This window comes from Schistocerca nitens, chromosome 7 (genome assembly GCF_023898315.1).
Source record: "Schistocerca nitens isolate TAMUIC-IGC-003100 chromosome 7, iqSchNite1.1, whole genome shotgun sequence".
NCBI classification, from domain to species: Eukaryota; Metazoa; Arthropoda; class Insecta; order Orthoptera; family Acrididae; genus Schistocerca; species Schistocerca nitens.
The window spans coordinates 632,316,945-632,332,243 of record NC_064620.1 but is presented as its reverse complement, the minus strand read 5'-3'; the positions used below and the strand labels follow the sequence as shown (position 1 = coordinate 632,332,243).

Genomic DNA, 15,299 nt, shown 5'->3' with positions numbered 1-15,299 from the left:
ACTATAATAGTGTGTCAGGTGGAGTTTGTGTCTATGTCCTGAACTCAGTATATAGTGTACCTGTGCCTGTTCAAACCCCTCTTGAAGCTGTGGCTGTCAGGATAAGGACAATGCAGGAAGTAATTGTCTGCAATGTATATCTTCCTACAGTTTGGTGCATTACCCTTGAACATATTGGCTGCACTGATTGATCAACTCCCTAAACCTTTCCTACTTTTGGGAGGTTTTAACGCGCATAACCCCTTGTGGGGTGGCACCATGCTTACTGGCCGAGGCAGGGAGGTCGAAAATTTACTGTCATAACCTGCCCTCTGCCTCTTAGATACAGGTGCTCCCACACATTTCAGTGTGGCAAATGGCACATATGTGGCCATTGATCTCTCAGTTTGCAGTTCTGGCTTTCTCCCATCTATCCATTGGAGAGCACATGACGACCTGTGTGGTAGTGACCACTTCCCCATTTTCCTGTCACTCCCCCCAGCGTCGTGCCCACTGACACCTACCCAGATGGGCTTTAAACAAGACGGACTGGGAAGCCTTCACCTCTGCTGTCAACGCTGAAGCTTCCCCACATGGTGCTATTGATGTTGTTGTTGAGCAGGTCACTACAACAATCGTTTTTGCAGTGGAAAACACGATCCCTCGATCTTTAGGGTGCCCCTGGCGAATGACATTCCCTTGGTGGTCACCGGAAGTCGCTGAGCCAATTAAAGAGCGTCAGTGAGCTCTACAGCGGCATAAATGGCACCCTTCCCTAGAGCACCTAATGGCCTTTAAGCAGCTCCTTGCCCGCATTCACTAGCTTATAAAATGACGGAAACAGGAGTGTTGGGAGAGGTATGTGTCACCATTGAGTGCCATACATCACCTTTCCAAGTCTGAACAAAGATCAGATGTCTCTGAGGGTACCAGACCCCAACGAGTGTCCCTGGCATTAACATCGACGGCGTGTTATCTACCGATGCAAACGCTGTTACCGAGCACTTTGCTGAGCACTGTGCTCTAGCCCCTCTTTCAGAGAACTAGCCCCCAGCCTTTGCACTCTCAAACAGCGGATGGAAAGGGAAGTACTCTCGTTGACTACACGCCACAGTGAACCCTGTAACGCCCCATTTACAGAGCGGGAGCTACTCGGCACCTTTGCCCATTGCCCCGAAGCAGCTCCTGGGCTGGATCGGATCCACAGTCAGATGATTAAACATCTCTCGTCTGACTACAAGCGACATCTCATTGTCATCTTCAACTGGATCTGGTGCGATGGCGTCTTTCCGTCACAATGGCAGGAGAGCACCATCATTCCAGTGCTCAAACACGGTCAAAACCCACTTGATGCGGGTAGCTACAGGCCCATCAGCTCACCAACTTTCTTTGTAAGAAGCTGGAACATATGATGTTTCGGCAGTTACGTTGGGCCCTGGAATCGAGTGGCCTACTGGCTTCTTCTCAGGGTCCCTTTACCACTGATAATCTTGTGTCCTTAGAGTCTGCCATCCGAACAGCTTTTTCCAGATGCCAACATCTGGTTGTCATCTTTTTTTGACTTATGTAAATCACATGACAGGACCTGGCAACATCATGTCCTTGCCACATTGTATGAGTGGGGTCTCCAGGCCCTGCTACCAATTTTTATCCAAAACTTCCTGTCGCTCCCTACTTTCCGTGTCCAAGTCGGTGCCTCCAGTAGTTCCCCCTCTATTCAGGAGAATGGCGTTCCACAGCACTCTGTATTGAGTGTCTCTCTATTTTTAGTGGCTATTAACGGTCTAGCAGCAGCTGTAGGACCGTCGGTCTCACCTTCTGTGTATGCAGATGACTTCTGCATTTCATATTGCTCCTCCAGTACTGGTGTTGCTGAGCTGTGCTTACGGGGAACCATTCACAAGGCGCAGTCATAGACTCTAGCTCACGGCTTCCAGTTTTCAGCCCCAAAGTCGTGTGTCGTGCATTTTTGGAGGCGTTGCACCGTTCATCCAGAACCAGAACTTTACCTTAATGGTGATCCACTCACTGTAGTGGATACATATCGATTCTTAGGACCTGTTTTCGACACCCAGCTGACTTGGCTACCTCACCTTTGTCAGCTTAAGCGGAATTCTGGCAGCATGTCAGTGCCCTCTGCTGCCTGAGCAACACCAACTGGGGTGCTGATCGCTCTATGCTGCTGCAGCTCTACAGAGCCCTTGTTCAATCCTGCGTTGACTATGGGAGTCTGCTGTAGGGTTTGGCGGTGCCCTCACCGTTGCGTCTACTCTACCCAGTGCCCCACTGTGGTGTTTGCCTAGCGGCGGGAGCTTTTAGAACGAGTCCGGTGACCAGTGTCCTGGTGGAAGCCGGAGTCCCGCCATTGCAGGTTAGGTGTGCACAACTGCTTTCCAGTTACATTGCACACGTTTGTAGTTCTCGTGTACATCGAAATTACCGTCTCCTTTTCACTACACTAGCGATTCATCTCACATGTTGGTAGCCCATGTCAGGGCTTACAATTGCGGTTCACGTCCGGTCCCTTCTGTCTGAACTGGAGTCCTTCCCGTTACCTCCTCTCCTCGAGGTCCATTCACGTACACCTCCATGGCGTTCACCTATGCCACGGATTCTTCTGGACCTTTCTCATGCCCCTAAGGACTCAGTTAACCCTGCGGCTCTCCGCTATCACTTCCTCCCAATTCTCGACATGTACCGGGGCCATGAAGTGGTTTACACCGACAGCTCGATGGCTGATGGTCACGTAGGCTTTGTGTATGTTCATGGAGGACACACTGAACAGCATTCCTTGCCAGATGGCTGCTGTGTTTTCATTGCAGAGCTGGCGGCCATATCTCATGCTCTTCAGTACATCCGCTCATGCCCTGGCGAGTCATTTCTCCTGTATACTGACTCCTTGAGCAGCCTACAAGCTATTGACCAGTGCTACCGTCGCCATCCTTTGGTAGCATCCACTCAGGATTCCATCTATGCGCTGGAACAGTCCCATTGTTCAGTGGTGTTTGTGTGGACTCCGGGACACATAATCCCAGGCTAAGAACTTGCCGACAGGCTGTGTGGAAACTGTTTGTGGAGATGGCCATCTCTGAAACTGACCTGCATTCTGTCTTACGTCGTATTGTTTTCCGGCTTTGGGAGACGGAATGGCATAACAGTACACCAATTATGGATTTCCTTCTCGATGTTTCGGGCTCCCTCTTTGTTAACAATTTTGCAATCTACTACAGCTGTCAACAGATCAGCCTTCTTGAATGTCATTGAGGAAGTCTTGGTCGCCTCCACTCGTGGAGCATTGAAACCGGCTTTCGATTTTCTCCCAGTGAGACTGTTTGTGTAAATTTTTGGCGTCATATGGAGTCTTATCCGCCTTCCCTACATCTGGGCCCTGTTGCTCTTTCGTCAAATTCTTGGGACTTACGTTTGGCAGAAAATTGTTCTGGTCTTCACACATTTCATATCTTTTGGCTCGCTGTATGCGATCCATCAACACCCTCCGTATTTCTGAGTGTACCTCCTTGGCAGCAGACTGAGTGGTCCTCCTCTGCCTATATCGTGCCTTAGTGCACTCAAAATTGGACTATGGAAGCATAGTTTACTCCTCTGTCTATGCTTCAGTGTGTAGACTCTGGCCACCACTATGCATTGCATTTAGCGTCTGGAGCTTTTTACACGAGCCCCATGGAGAGCCTTTACGCTGAGACTGATGAACCTCCGCTGTCCAATCGGTGAACTGTCCTCCTGAGTCATTACACTAGTCGTCAGTCTTTCATGCCTGCTCATCTGATCCATGCCCTTTTTTTCAACACCTCCTTGGATTTAGGATATGCAGGCCGCCCTTCGTCTCTACTACCAACGGCAGTCCGTTTCCATCAACTGCTACATTCACTTTCCTTCCAATTTTGTAAAACTTTTTTGGCAAATGGGGGTATGATGCCTTCTTGGCTTCGCCGCTGGACCTGCCTTCTCCGTGACCTTCGTCAGCTCCCCAAGGATAGTCAGTCAGTCAGTCCCCCCCCCCCCCCCCCCCCAAAAAAAAATAATTTATCGTCAGACATTTGCTGCTCTATGTGCACGAATGGAGGATGCCATATTTATTTACACTGCTGGCTCCTAGGCCATCTTTGCTGTCGTGAGTGCCTATTATTGGCGACACCCCTATTAGATTTCGACTTCCCGATTAGTGTTCGGTTTTTACTGCGGAGCTTGACACTGTTCTCCAGGCTGTCCAATACATCCATTGTCATCAGTGGATACAGTATATTATATGCTAGGATTTGCTCCGCTCTCTACTTAACCTCCAAGCTCTTTATCCTGTCCACCCTCTAGTCCACTGGATTTAGGACTGCCTCCACATGCTCCACTTGCGGGCATCTCTGTGGCATTCCTCTGGATCCCAGGGCATGTTGGTATACACAGAAACGAGGCAGCTGATATAGCGACAAAGGCTGCTATCTCTTTTCCTCGGTTTCCTGTTCACATGGTTCCCTTTGCTGATCTGTGGAGCTTTTTGTGTCGTCGTGTTGCTCTTTTGTGGCATACACGGTAGTCTGCGCTTCAGGATAATAAATTATGGGACATAAAATCTCTTCCCTGTGCTTGTACCTGTTCTTCCTGGCCTCATCGTCGGTTGGAGGTAAATTTTAACTAAACCCCAGATTGGGCACTGTCTTATTAGCCATTAACATCTTTTACGTGGCAATCCTCCCCCGCTTTGTACTCATTGCTCTCAATCGTGCTCAGTGAGACGCCTTTTACTTCAGTGCCCCTATTTTAATCCACTATGCGCCTGTTTACAGCTGTCACCTGGTAATCTTCCCTTTAAGCAGATGACGTGCTCAGCCGATCGTGTCGTGCTTGTAAGTGTTAGTGAGATGACATCGGTCATTTAAAGCTCTTTTTGGGGAAAACAAACCCCCTTCATAGCACTTCTCTAAGATTTCCTTCCGTTTTTAGTTTCTCTCCTCCTTGAGTTCACTCCCATTATTGCTGATATAAATTTCTGTTTTTACCCTTCAGAAGCCGCAGAATGGGTGCTTACGACCGTAGCAATTTTGTGCCTTAAAACCATAATTAAAAAAAAGTCCCTTGCTTGTCATTTGCCAGAACACGTAGTAAGTTATGCAACAACAGTCTGCCTAATGCCAGACTATCCAATTTACCGTACCTACTCCGGTTTCACCAAAAAAAAATTTATTAGTTTGTGATCGGTCCTCACCAGCTGCTTGGAAAAAGATTTTAAGTGCATGGTCAACTATAGCCTTGTCAGGATCCTTTAATCTGAACAGCTCCTTATTCTTTTCAGGAGATGACTCCACCATTGACAATCTAACTCTGGTGGAGGTGCTCAATGGGCATGTAGACCTGTCACCTAGTAGATGACCTACGTTCTGGAGGTAGCCTGCAGTATTAGTTGCAAGTTGTCTTCCTGGTTTTCTGAAATCCCTCCTCTCCCCATGTTCTTAATAGGTATTGAATTGGTGACTAAAATCGTGTTGTTACACATGAAATGATGGTGTCCTTAAAGTTAGTCTTCAAAATGTAACAATTTGTAATAGCTTGTAGACAGTTTTGTAAAGTAAAGAGCCCCATTCAGTGCTTGTTTCTTGTGAATGACTCTTCAGTTTGTAGTTATTCTTCCAGTTGTGTGTGACAATAAGGAGGCTGAAGGAGTGGTTGTTGGAAACTAGATTTAAGTTTCTGACGGAATAATTTGGTTTTATTTATTTTAACTGTGCTAGTGTTTTTAATCTTCCAGAATTTAGAGTGAAGCCCACAATTTCAGATTACCAGATTCATTTTTTATTAGAAACAGAACAACTTATCATACGTGAGGGATCAACCAAGTCCTTACTACTTTCAAGTGCATTACTCATAGGACCAAGGAGCAAACCAAGATGTCTGCTCTACTTTTGTAGAGTCTTTCTGTCGTTCTGCGTGCATGTTGGATGAATATTCTATGAAGCCAAAAGACTATCATTTGTTGAAGTACTGAATGCAATGTACCATTAGGAAATTAGGCTGGCCAATTTTGTTTAAAGTAGTATTTCCACTCTTGTTACCACTCCTTGCTCAGGCTGGAGAGCTGCCACTTCACATCAGGTAGCAAGTCCTCATAGTGAAACAAGCATGCAAAATATGCTCTGTACTCTATATGTGTGCATTCTGGCTCTTTAGGGGTAATGCACAGATCTATCTTTCAGAAATGGGCGCAGTGAGTATTACAGTTTTACAAGAAGACGCAAGTAACTCAAAATCTTGGTCGTTTAGTAAGCTCAAATTGTTTCACTTCGAAGAATTAGCACAGCAAATACGAGTTTAAAGCTTTGAGATGAGCATCACAATTTCGTTATTTTATGTGCTGACTGGTATGTATTCATTATTTTCCAAGCCTGAATACACTTTCACATACAAGTAATAGAAATAAACACATATGAAATAATACAACCAAACCAGAAACCTGATTTTGTCAGTATGTAGATACAAGGATAGTGTTCACTATATAGAAGATTGTTTTGGAACAGGTTTATTAAAGTTCTAGCCGACAAGTTTGTGGCAGTCTTCAGTCACATAATTCAACCTCACTAAGGTGTCCCCATTTAACAAGATTTGTTTATCACCTTTATGTGACTGACCTTAGTCATTTAAGGGTCTTCAAAGTGAGGTTCGAAATGGAAAAGCCAGCAATAGGACCTACCTAAGCTCCAGTAATGGATCTCTTGTTGGTTCTCACCAGATTTCTAGAAGATTCCTTCCTCGGTGTAAGTCTGGACAGTAGTCCTTGACAACTGCACAGCGTATGATTTAGATCAGTAGTTTGCTTTCTTCATTTGACATGTATTGTGATGGCCCTCTTTACATATGGTAGAGTAATTGATAAAGTGAGGTAAATTTTATGCAGTTGGAATTGGCCACAAACACCCTTGCACAATACAACCAATGGCATTAACAGTAAAATATACTTATTTGACAAGGGTAGAATTTCTTATGGACAGATACTGTATATTTGGCAGCTGTTAAATGGAGTACTCTGAAGGAGGCGGAGATGATGTAGTGTTGTGCACATTTTCAGGTTCTATTTAGTTTTCGTGTGATCATCATCTCGGTTCTCACATTTTGTAGTGCTTCTAAAACTGGGGCACTGAGGAATGCTGTCAGATCAGCAACAGGGAACATTAGGAAGTAAATTAACAACCCATAAATGATGTAGGCCACACAGTTGTGATTTGGTAAGACTAATGTTAATTCAGAAAGCAAACTAATAGCAAAAGTGTCCATATTTAGAGTTACTGTTACACTCGAGCACATATCCATTTGACACAGTTCGATCATTCACAATCTCATCCTGATTTAAAAGTCGAACATCCCACCTCATTAACTACGCAAAAAGTTGGAGTTCACACTAGGTGCGCGGCTGCTCACCACTCAGAGACTAAGTCCCACGATACCACACAAAGCGAAATTTTGTAAGTCGTTTCACTTCCTAGCTGCCTAAAGACCGACTGTCCGCATTCGCGTCTCAGTCCGAACTGTGCCCTTCGGTGTCTCGACCAGAACTGCCCTCTGTCTCCGATTGCGTTTCCTGCACGCCGAACATCTTCGCTCAACTGACTAGCGCAGTTCCCTTTCCTGAAACCATCCATCTGATTGTCTACAGCTAATTGTACATTACTTTACATTTTAACATATTTAAATAATCAAAGTTTGACCACTTTCACATTGTAAATAAAGTAACAATAATATCCATTACATAATAAACATTAAAATCTTTTACATAAAACCAATATAATTTCCTCCTTGACTTTGAATGTCACGGCCAGTAGCCTTGCACCAATGTGCTTTCTGATAAATAAATAAAGAACAAAAGTAACTATTGTGTACTAAACTTTACGACGAATATTCTATTACCTAATGATTCAATAAGGTGTCATGCTGTCTTCGTTCAATGCGTTTTGTGTGGAGGAAATGATGATCTGATGCTGAACTGAAAAATACTGATAATTTAAATTTACTATATCTTTTAAACAAATAAAGTTACAGAGTTGATACTTACAACATTTGTCATTTTAATGATGCTCTTCTGTATTTAATGTTGGTCATTAAGATCAACTAAAGTGTTCAAATTTTAGCATTCATGTCTTTGTTACGAAACTTTTGTACTTCACTTTAACAGTAAATCCTAAACTATTATAGATATGATCAATATTCAAGTTTTATTGGGATCACCATGAAAATTTATGAAGGATGGTAGATTAAAATAACTGTGGCTTAATTCCCGAAATTACTACAGAATTATGGTCAATCTTAGTTCCGCCATATTTAACACTACTATGTTTCCTTGGCCACAAAAGGCTTCTACTGGGTTTCCCTATGATGTAGGTTCTCGACTGTCTCACTCGCACACTACAGCGCTTGGACCTCAATAGACAATAGATGCCTGTGAGTTTCCCCATCTCGTGGTGAATCTGCACCCTTTGTGGCACTCGGTCTTGGACGACAGGGTTCATTTCGCAATTCCTGTAGGCTAACTCTCTCGGCTATATATTTAAATGAGAGTGAAATGCTTGTTAACTCACAAAGTGTGACTGGAGGTATGGGGCAAGAAGCTGTGAACGGAGAAAACAGTTCTGCTATGGTTTTCCTCATTGAGGCTAGAAAAACTGAAACCACAGTCACCCACCTTGGTACTGTGTGTAGTTCGCTCATCATATTTTTCTGATACAGAGTGAATGTCCACTTGTTTCTTTTGTATGTACAATATATCGGTATGACGTATGTGACAGGGTATGTTGTTGTATTCTGACAAGAGGATAGTAGGGATCTGCCCTTTCTTAGCTGATGGTGAAGAAAAAGTGATACGTCTTTTACAATTTTGTGTTCCATCTTGTGTGAAGCTCAGATGTCTGGAATGGGAATTGTAGTGTTTTGAAAAGATGGCTTGATCATTCATTTCTTGATGTGTGACCTGCCTGTTACATGAAGGGCTTATTTCAATAGTGTTACAAGTCCATTTTTGTTCATTCTGAGATACAGAGTCTTAAAGTTAAATGAGTGCTGAAAAATCTGCAGTTGAGATACCAGAAATATTCAAGTATATGGCTTGTTGCTAGATATGAACCTTTCTTTCTTTTTGTTTTGATCAGTAATTTCAGCAGCATTATAGGCAGAAAAGTGGAGGTAATAGAGCTGTACCGCTATTGACATGAAATAAATGGAACATTGTATATAAACCTGTTAATGTGTCACTTTCATTAGTATTAGGGCAATGTTTGTTCCTGTTTTGTCCACCACACGTGTCACTGTATGCAACTACCTGTTTTTGAGAAATGACACACTTTTCAATACGTTTCCTTACACGGGTACCAATTTCCTGTGATACCCTTGATCCAGATGTTTTATCCCAAAAATACATATTGATTTTGCGGTCAGTTAAATTGTGGCGACCAAAATTATACACGTACATGTTTCTTTCGTAGTACGATATCGATGTTGTCAGTTTACGAAATGCAAGTGCTTTTTGCAGGTCAAAGGTAAACACGAACACCTGGAAATCTGCCTCTTCACTACATGCTGTCAGTAGCGATTGCTGTTCTTACAGCTTCATCCCTCCTAAGGTGAAGCTCCTTTTCAGTATGAAGCTTTCTTTTTTCTTCTGCATTGGTAGGAGCGTCCATTTCAAAGCTCAGTTTGTCACAAAAAGAGCAAGTGTCTTTACTTGGTGGTCAAAATGACAGGTTGAAGTCATTGTTAAAGATTTTTCAATATATGTGATCCACCATGATTTCTTTATTCTGAGATATGCATTTATATTTGTACAAATCGTACATTTTCGCCACACACAGCTCAGAATTTAAAAATTTTTTGTGTGGATTATCCTTCCTTGCACAATGGCTCTCGGAAACTGGAAAGCTTTTGATGTGTTCCCTTTCATCATTGATCAGACCTTCCGATACAGAGAATTTGTTCTGATGTTTGCCCCTTCCATCAAGGTGAGGTGTACCTTCTTCCTTGCTTTTTGTTAAAAGCGTAGAGATTCGTCCATTAGAAATTTCAAAAGTATTCAAGAAAAACTTCTTGCATACTATTGCACAGTTTTCGTTCACATGTAATCGATATTCATAAATACAGCTTTTCCGAGAACCAGAGCCATCTCTCGGTTGTCAGCGGTTAACTGAATGATACGTGCATAATCTGTTCAGATAACTATTTTGGCGATTAATATCACCCATAGTCCAGAAATTGTCAATAACGTCTTCCTAATAATCTTAAATTTTATTGAAACATTTACGTGCACACCTGCAGTCCACGTTGCAAAATGTTTTTGGAGGAATTATTTTCCCATTTGCTGTGACATATAATTCCTCAGTGTTCTTTTTTTCTCCGAATATGCTTTTGATGTGTGTCCATTTTCCTTGCACCCTTCTTGCTTTGAGTATGCTTCCTTTTTGTCTGCATATTTGTGGCTGCACCGTTCGCACAGGCATCAGTAACATTGTCCCCTGTTTTGTCATTTTCACTTCCATTGGATGTTTCATCGTCGTCGGTACTGGTATCTAGATAGAAAGTAACACAAGTCTTGATTTATACAGCACCAGATGATTGAAAATACGTGTATATGTGAAATACATTAAGGTGGACACCCTCATTTTCCATTGTTATTATCAACATGATCTTCATTCTTGCATATTCCTTTTTTGGAACAAAATGTGTATAATGCTGAGAGAAAAGTGAGTAAATTCCTTTTACCTGCAATCGTTTGAAAATCTGGATCATCAATTGTATCACAGTCACTTGATAATGCTCCTGAATCCATCATCTTCACAAGAAATAGCAACATGCTGCAATGCAGAAAAGCACACGGACTTGTACCACTACTGTATTAAATTCCTGCTTGCTTTCTCTAATGTACAGCATTGAGGTGCTCTCTGCTGGCTGCAGAACGAAGCTGGAGCTGTCCGACAATGCAAATAAAGTAAAAACGACTTGTGTGAGTACGTACGTGAGGATAACTCCATTTTGTGTGTGTGTGTGTGTGTGTGTGTGTGTGTGTGTGTGTGTGTGTTTGTATTTTATGAATATGTTTTACATTTCTTTAGTGGATAATCTTAACAAACACATGGTATATTGGATTACAAGTTCCGGCCTAGTGCGGGATGGTGCAAGGTAGTGCTGCAGGGATCACGTCATCGACGAGCTGACAGAAGCAGGTATTAACTAAATGTGAGGTGACCTGAGTTCCATAACTAGGTGCGGTGCATCTCAGACCATCAGGATGACCGATTGACGTATTAGAAACTGGAAAAGGCAGTGTGGTGCAGGGCTACCATATCAAAATAGCGGCGGCTAGTGAAGCATCTTGATCTTTTCTCCTGCCAATATAAGTCATGTTTCACAAAGTGATGTTCTCCCAAGATTCCAATCAAACGCTTGCAAAGTGCTCTTCAGGCACTTGTGCTTTTTCCCATGGCACACTCATTGATTTTTCTGTTGTGCACTATCCTGCCAATGAAATGTGTCATTACAAACCAGTAGCCTGCCTGCAGTAAGTCTCCTTATTGCCACTTTCAGCATCCCTTAAACAAATTCCTACAGAAACACGCCGATCAGTATTTGTGTTCAGTTGCGACATGCCTCTGTCCACGTGGAAGTTCTTGCTACGACAGCCAGGTCCCCACTGACTCGCGTCTCTAGTTTTATCCGTTATGTAATAGTGCTGTCACTCTCATAGGAGAATGAACAGCTTAGTCCTCGAATGTAGAGATCCACCTGGCTTTATTCCGACTGACAGCTAATGGGGAGATTCCTCTGCTTGTAGGGGTACGCTTTCCTGTCCCACACTGCTTCCGTTAATTGAATCAACAAAATGCCAGCAGAATTACGTGGCATCATATCGTATGCAAATAGTCACCTGTATTCCAGATCACACAAAAAGGCATTTCTGTTGCAGTAGCTCAGAACTGCTACATACTGGAGTTGCAAATTGGAGCCTGAGACAGTTTTAATTAAGCAGTACAGAAGACTTTACGATGATGCACATGTGCTGGAGAGGATCATTCATTATAATTGTATCACGCAATAAATAAAGTAACTCTGTAGAATGAGTCTAGTGAACTCACTTTCTCGATGATACAGATGAGCGATATGGTGCTGCCTTCACTGATTTGGTAGTCCTTGCTGATCAGGATGAATGCCTTGGGGACCAGCACGAGGAGATTGAAAAGTGTGACATAGGCCCACGACCAGTTGCCCCTGCCAAATAAATTGGTGAAGAGGATTTGCAAATAATATGGTGAAACAATGCAAAGAACTACCGTGCCTGTATTTTGGAGATATAGATACTCAGACACAAACTAAGTTCTGCAGGAAACTGTGATTGATATGGCTGTGTTAGCCAAGACGAAAATGGATGGAAGGCTATCGTGTGTGTGTGTGTGTGTGTGTGTGTGTGTGTGTGTGTGTGTGTGTGTGTGTGTGTTTTTCTACTAATGGAAAGTTTTAACCTTTTTTATTTTTTCAACTACATTTATCTCTGTATTTTAATAAAGGCAGAAGAAATTGTGATCTCAAACACCCTAACCTCTACCATCATCATCACCACCACCACCATTTTTGCGTATGATTCTCTAACTCTGGACTCCACACATGCGCTTCTGTCACAGCAGCATGCACCGTAGAAACCAAAGTGTCATGGTGGGATTCATCAGTGTCCCAGAATAAATTGTTGGCTTATTTCATTCTTGGTTCAGTAAATTTATTCTGATACTTGTCAGTTTGCCTGTGAAATGTTGGTATTATTAGTGTTAGAATGAGTAATGAATCCAGTACAATAAATCATTTCAATTAATAATTTTCTCTGCTATTATTTTTTTATTTCAGGCGTTCGGAATTTCAGTTCTCCAAAAACACCTGCTGGCAGAGTGCGTTCTGCGAAGGTGGGTTGGTTGATGTGTGTAAGCTATGGTTTTGTTCACTAATAGCATTGTATCTAATCCGTTAAAAAAAATTAAATTACAGGAAAGCCCACCCGGTTCTTCGGGGTCGAAAAAGGTATTGTAACACATTCCACTATCAACAATACCTGAAGGAATTCCAGATATTGATGTCAACTATTTGTTACAGAAGTTCAAGAGAATCATGAATGGTGGTGACAGTTCTGATGACTCGGATGTGGAGCAGGACAGTGTAAACTCTTCAGAAAATTCTTACAAAAAGGACAGTGCTAGTGAAATAAAGGTATTTCATTTTTCTTTAGAAACATTTATTCTGCACAGTACACAATTCAATAAAATTTTTAACTTCTCTTAGGGCATTCGGGAATACATGGTTACTTTATGCTTTTGGTTTCAGCTGGCAGTGGACTCAGCCCTCGATGGATATAAGGTATGCATTCCAAAAATTTGCCTTTTCAAAAGTATCTCAGATTGTTCACAATTATTGTACTATTTATGTTCTGATTGTAGAGGAATGGTAACAGCAATCTAAGAGAAGCTACGTCTGATAGTGGGAAAGAAGCGAAAGAGGAAAATATTCCACTTGGACAAGCAAGCAAGCAGTCAGCAGTTGGAGAAGACAAGGTAAGAGTGCTTACTGAGGTATTTATGATAATATATTTTTATTTTAGATTATTATAGATTATAGGACCAAGTAAGATTGTGTAGGAGTTAACGATTGGATTCATGTTGCACACTGAGAGATATTGATTTCATCATTTGTCTGTCCAGCAATGAATGCATGCAATGTTCAGAGGAAGTAATTCTGTGCAGAGGAAATAATCCCTTTTCCAAGGGCAGTAGGGTACAAAAATTCTTATATTTTGCATCTGTACCCCCACATTTACCATTGTATCCATTGCAAGACCAAATTTTTGGAGTTTTGATAGCTGATGTGTTATTTTATATTGCTCTAATTGATGCATATTCCGCTTGTAGAATAGAACAACTGGTTCTAATCAATACTAGACATATCAAAAACAAATCTGCTCAGCAAAACTGGCAGATTCATTCTTACCTGAAGTAATTTTCATATTATCTCCAAATTCGCTTGTATTCAGATGTAGCATCACATTGGTTGACACCATGTTATCACCAAATATAACCACAATAATGGAGATGTTTGGAAGCTAAACAATCAATACTTAACTGTTGACAACTGATAAAGAGAGAGTGACACTGATCTTTGAACATAAGGTGTACAACAGACAAATTCTTGAACCATTGCCTCCATTTGGTTTAAAGGAAGGGTATGAAATTATGTTTACCGTTTATGAAGTTAACATTTGAGGTAGTTGCTTGAGGAATATATCAGTATCATGTTGAGTTATTTTTCATGTTATTATGCTGATACCACACTGGTGTGGGATGTTGCCCTCTGTCAGCAGTGAGTATAGAATGCCTGAGCTATGTCCCAAACTATAGAATTATCCCAGTATCTTTACTGAGCTGCAGAAAGTTCTTTAGGATGTCAAAATTCCAACTATGTACCCTGGCACACTTGTGTCCTTTAGAATTCATCTAGCAGTTACATATGGGCTGTGTGGTTACTCAGTTTCTTGTATAGTTTTCCATCTGCCTAAGTGCTTAATCATCTACAGGCTTTCCAATGAAAGTACACACCAGACTAGCATGAGTAGCATATCAAGTACACGCTCTTCTACCTCCAAAAGTTGATTGAGGATGTATTATTCTGCACAGCGACAAGACATATCGAAATCATTGTAATACAATGGCAGATGCTGCGGCAAGCGGGTCTGCAGGGAATTTGCCGTGATCGAATGTACCACCCTCTCATATTCAGCAGTGTTGTTGTGGAGAACGGTGCATGTGAATGGGTGGGAAATGCAGTGGCTGGAAGTGACTCACAATAAGGTGGATTGATAAATACAACCTCCCAATTGTTGTGCACCTCCTTCCAATCTGTGGAAATGAGAAGAGGGGCCAGTTCATTATTCACGTTATTTTTAGCAACAATTTTTTAAAAATCGTATTGCATCATTTGATCTAATTACACAGTATGTCAAACGTAAAAGCAGCCCCACTCTGTAAGCAACACTTTGTGATCTTACTGTATTCTGCTCGCCCAACCTTCACTTCTTGTGACGCATTTGATTGTCAGTTGTTACTGGGAGTGCTGTGAATGTCTTTTTGTCATTCTTATAGTTATTGAAGTACATCTGTATTTTTGTCAAAGTAGAGCTCCAGTCATGTTAGTAATTTGTGTTCTCCAGCAGCAGCAGCACCTGTTTCTACATAGTGTTTAACTTTTATTCATGTGTTTCTGTGAAGAAACGAGTAGTACTTCTGTATTGATGTGTCGACTAGTAA

At 42.0% G+C, this 15,299-nt stretch overlaps 1 protein-coding gene across 1 annotated transcript in view; it reads left to right on the top strand.

Annotated features, from left to right (window-relative positions):
• LOC126195031 (DNA mismatch repair protein Msh6) overlaps window positions 1-15,299 on the top strand; it is a 321,830-nt gene that overhangs the window by 87,345 nt on the left and 219,186 nt on the right. The window contains exons 4-8 of the mRNA XM_049933475.1: window positions 12,856-12,911; window positions 12,994-13,026; window positions 13,099-13,212; window positions 13,327-13,359; window positions 13,440-13,553. Of these exons, the coding sequence (XP_049789432.1) occupies window positions 12,856-12,911; window positions 12,994-13,026; window positions 13,099-13,212; window positions 13,327-13,359; window positions 13,440-13,553 (350 nt within the window). The remainder of the gene's footprint in view (window positions 1-12,855; window positions 12,912-12,993; window positions 13,027-13,098; window positions 13,213-13,326; window positions 13,360-13,439; window positions 13,554-15,299) is intronic.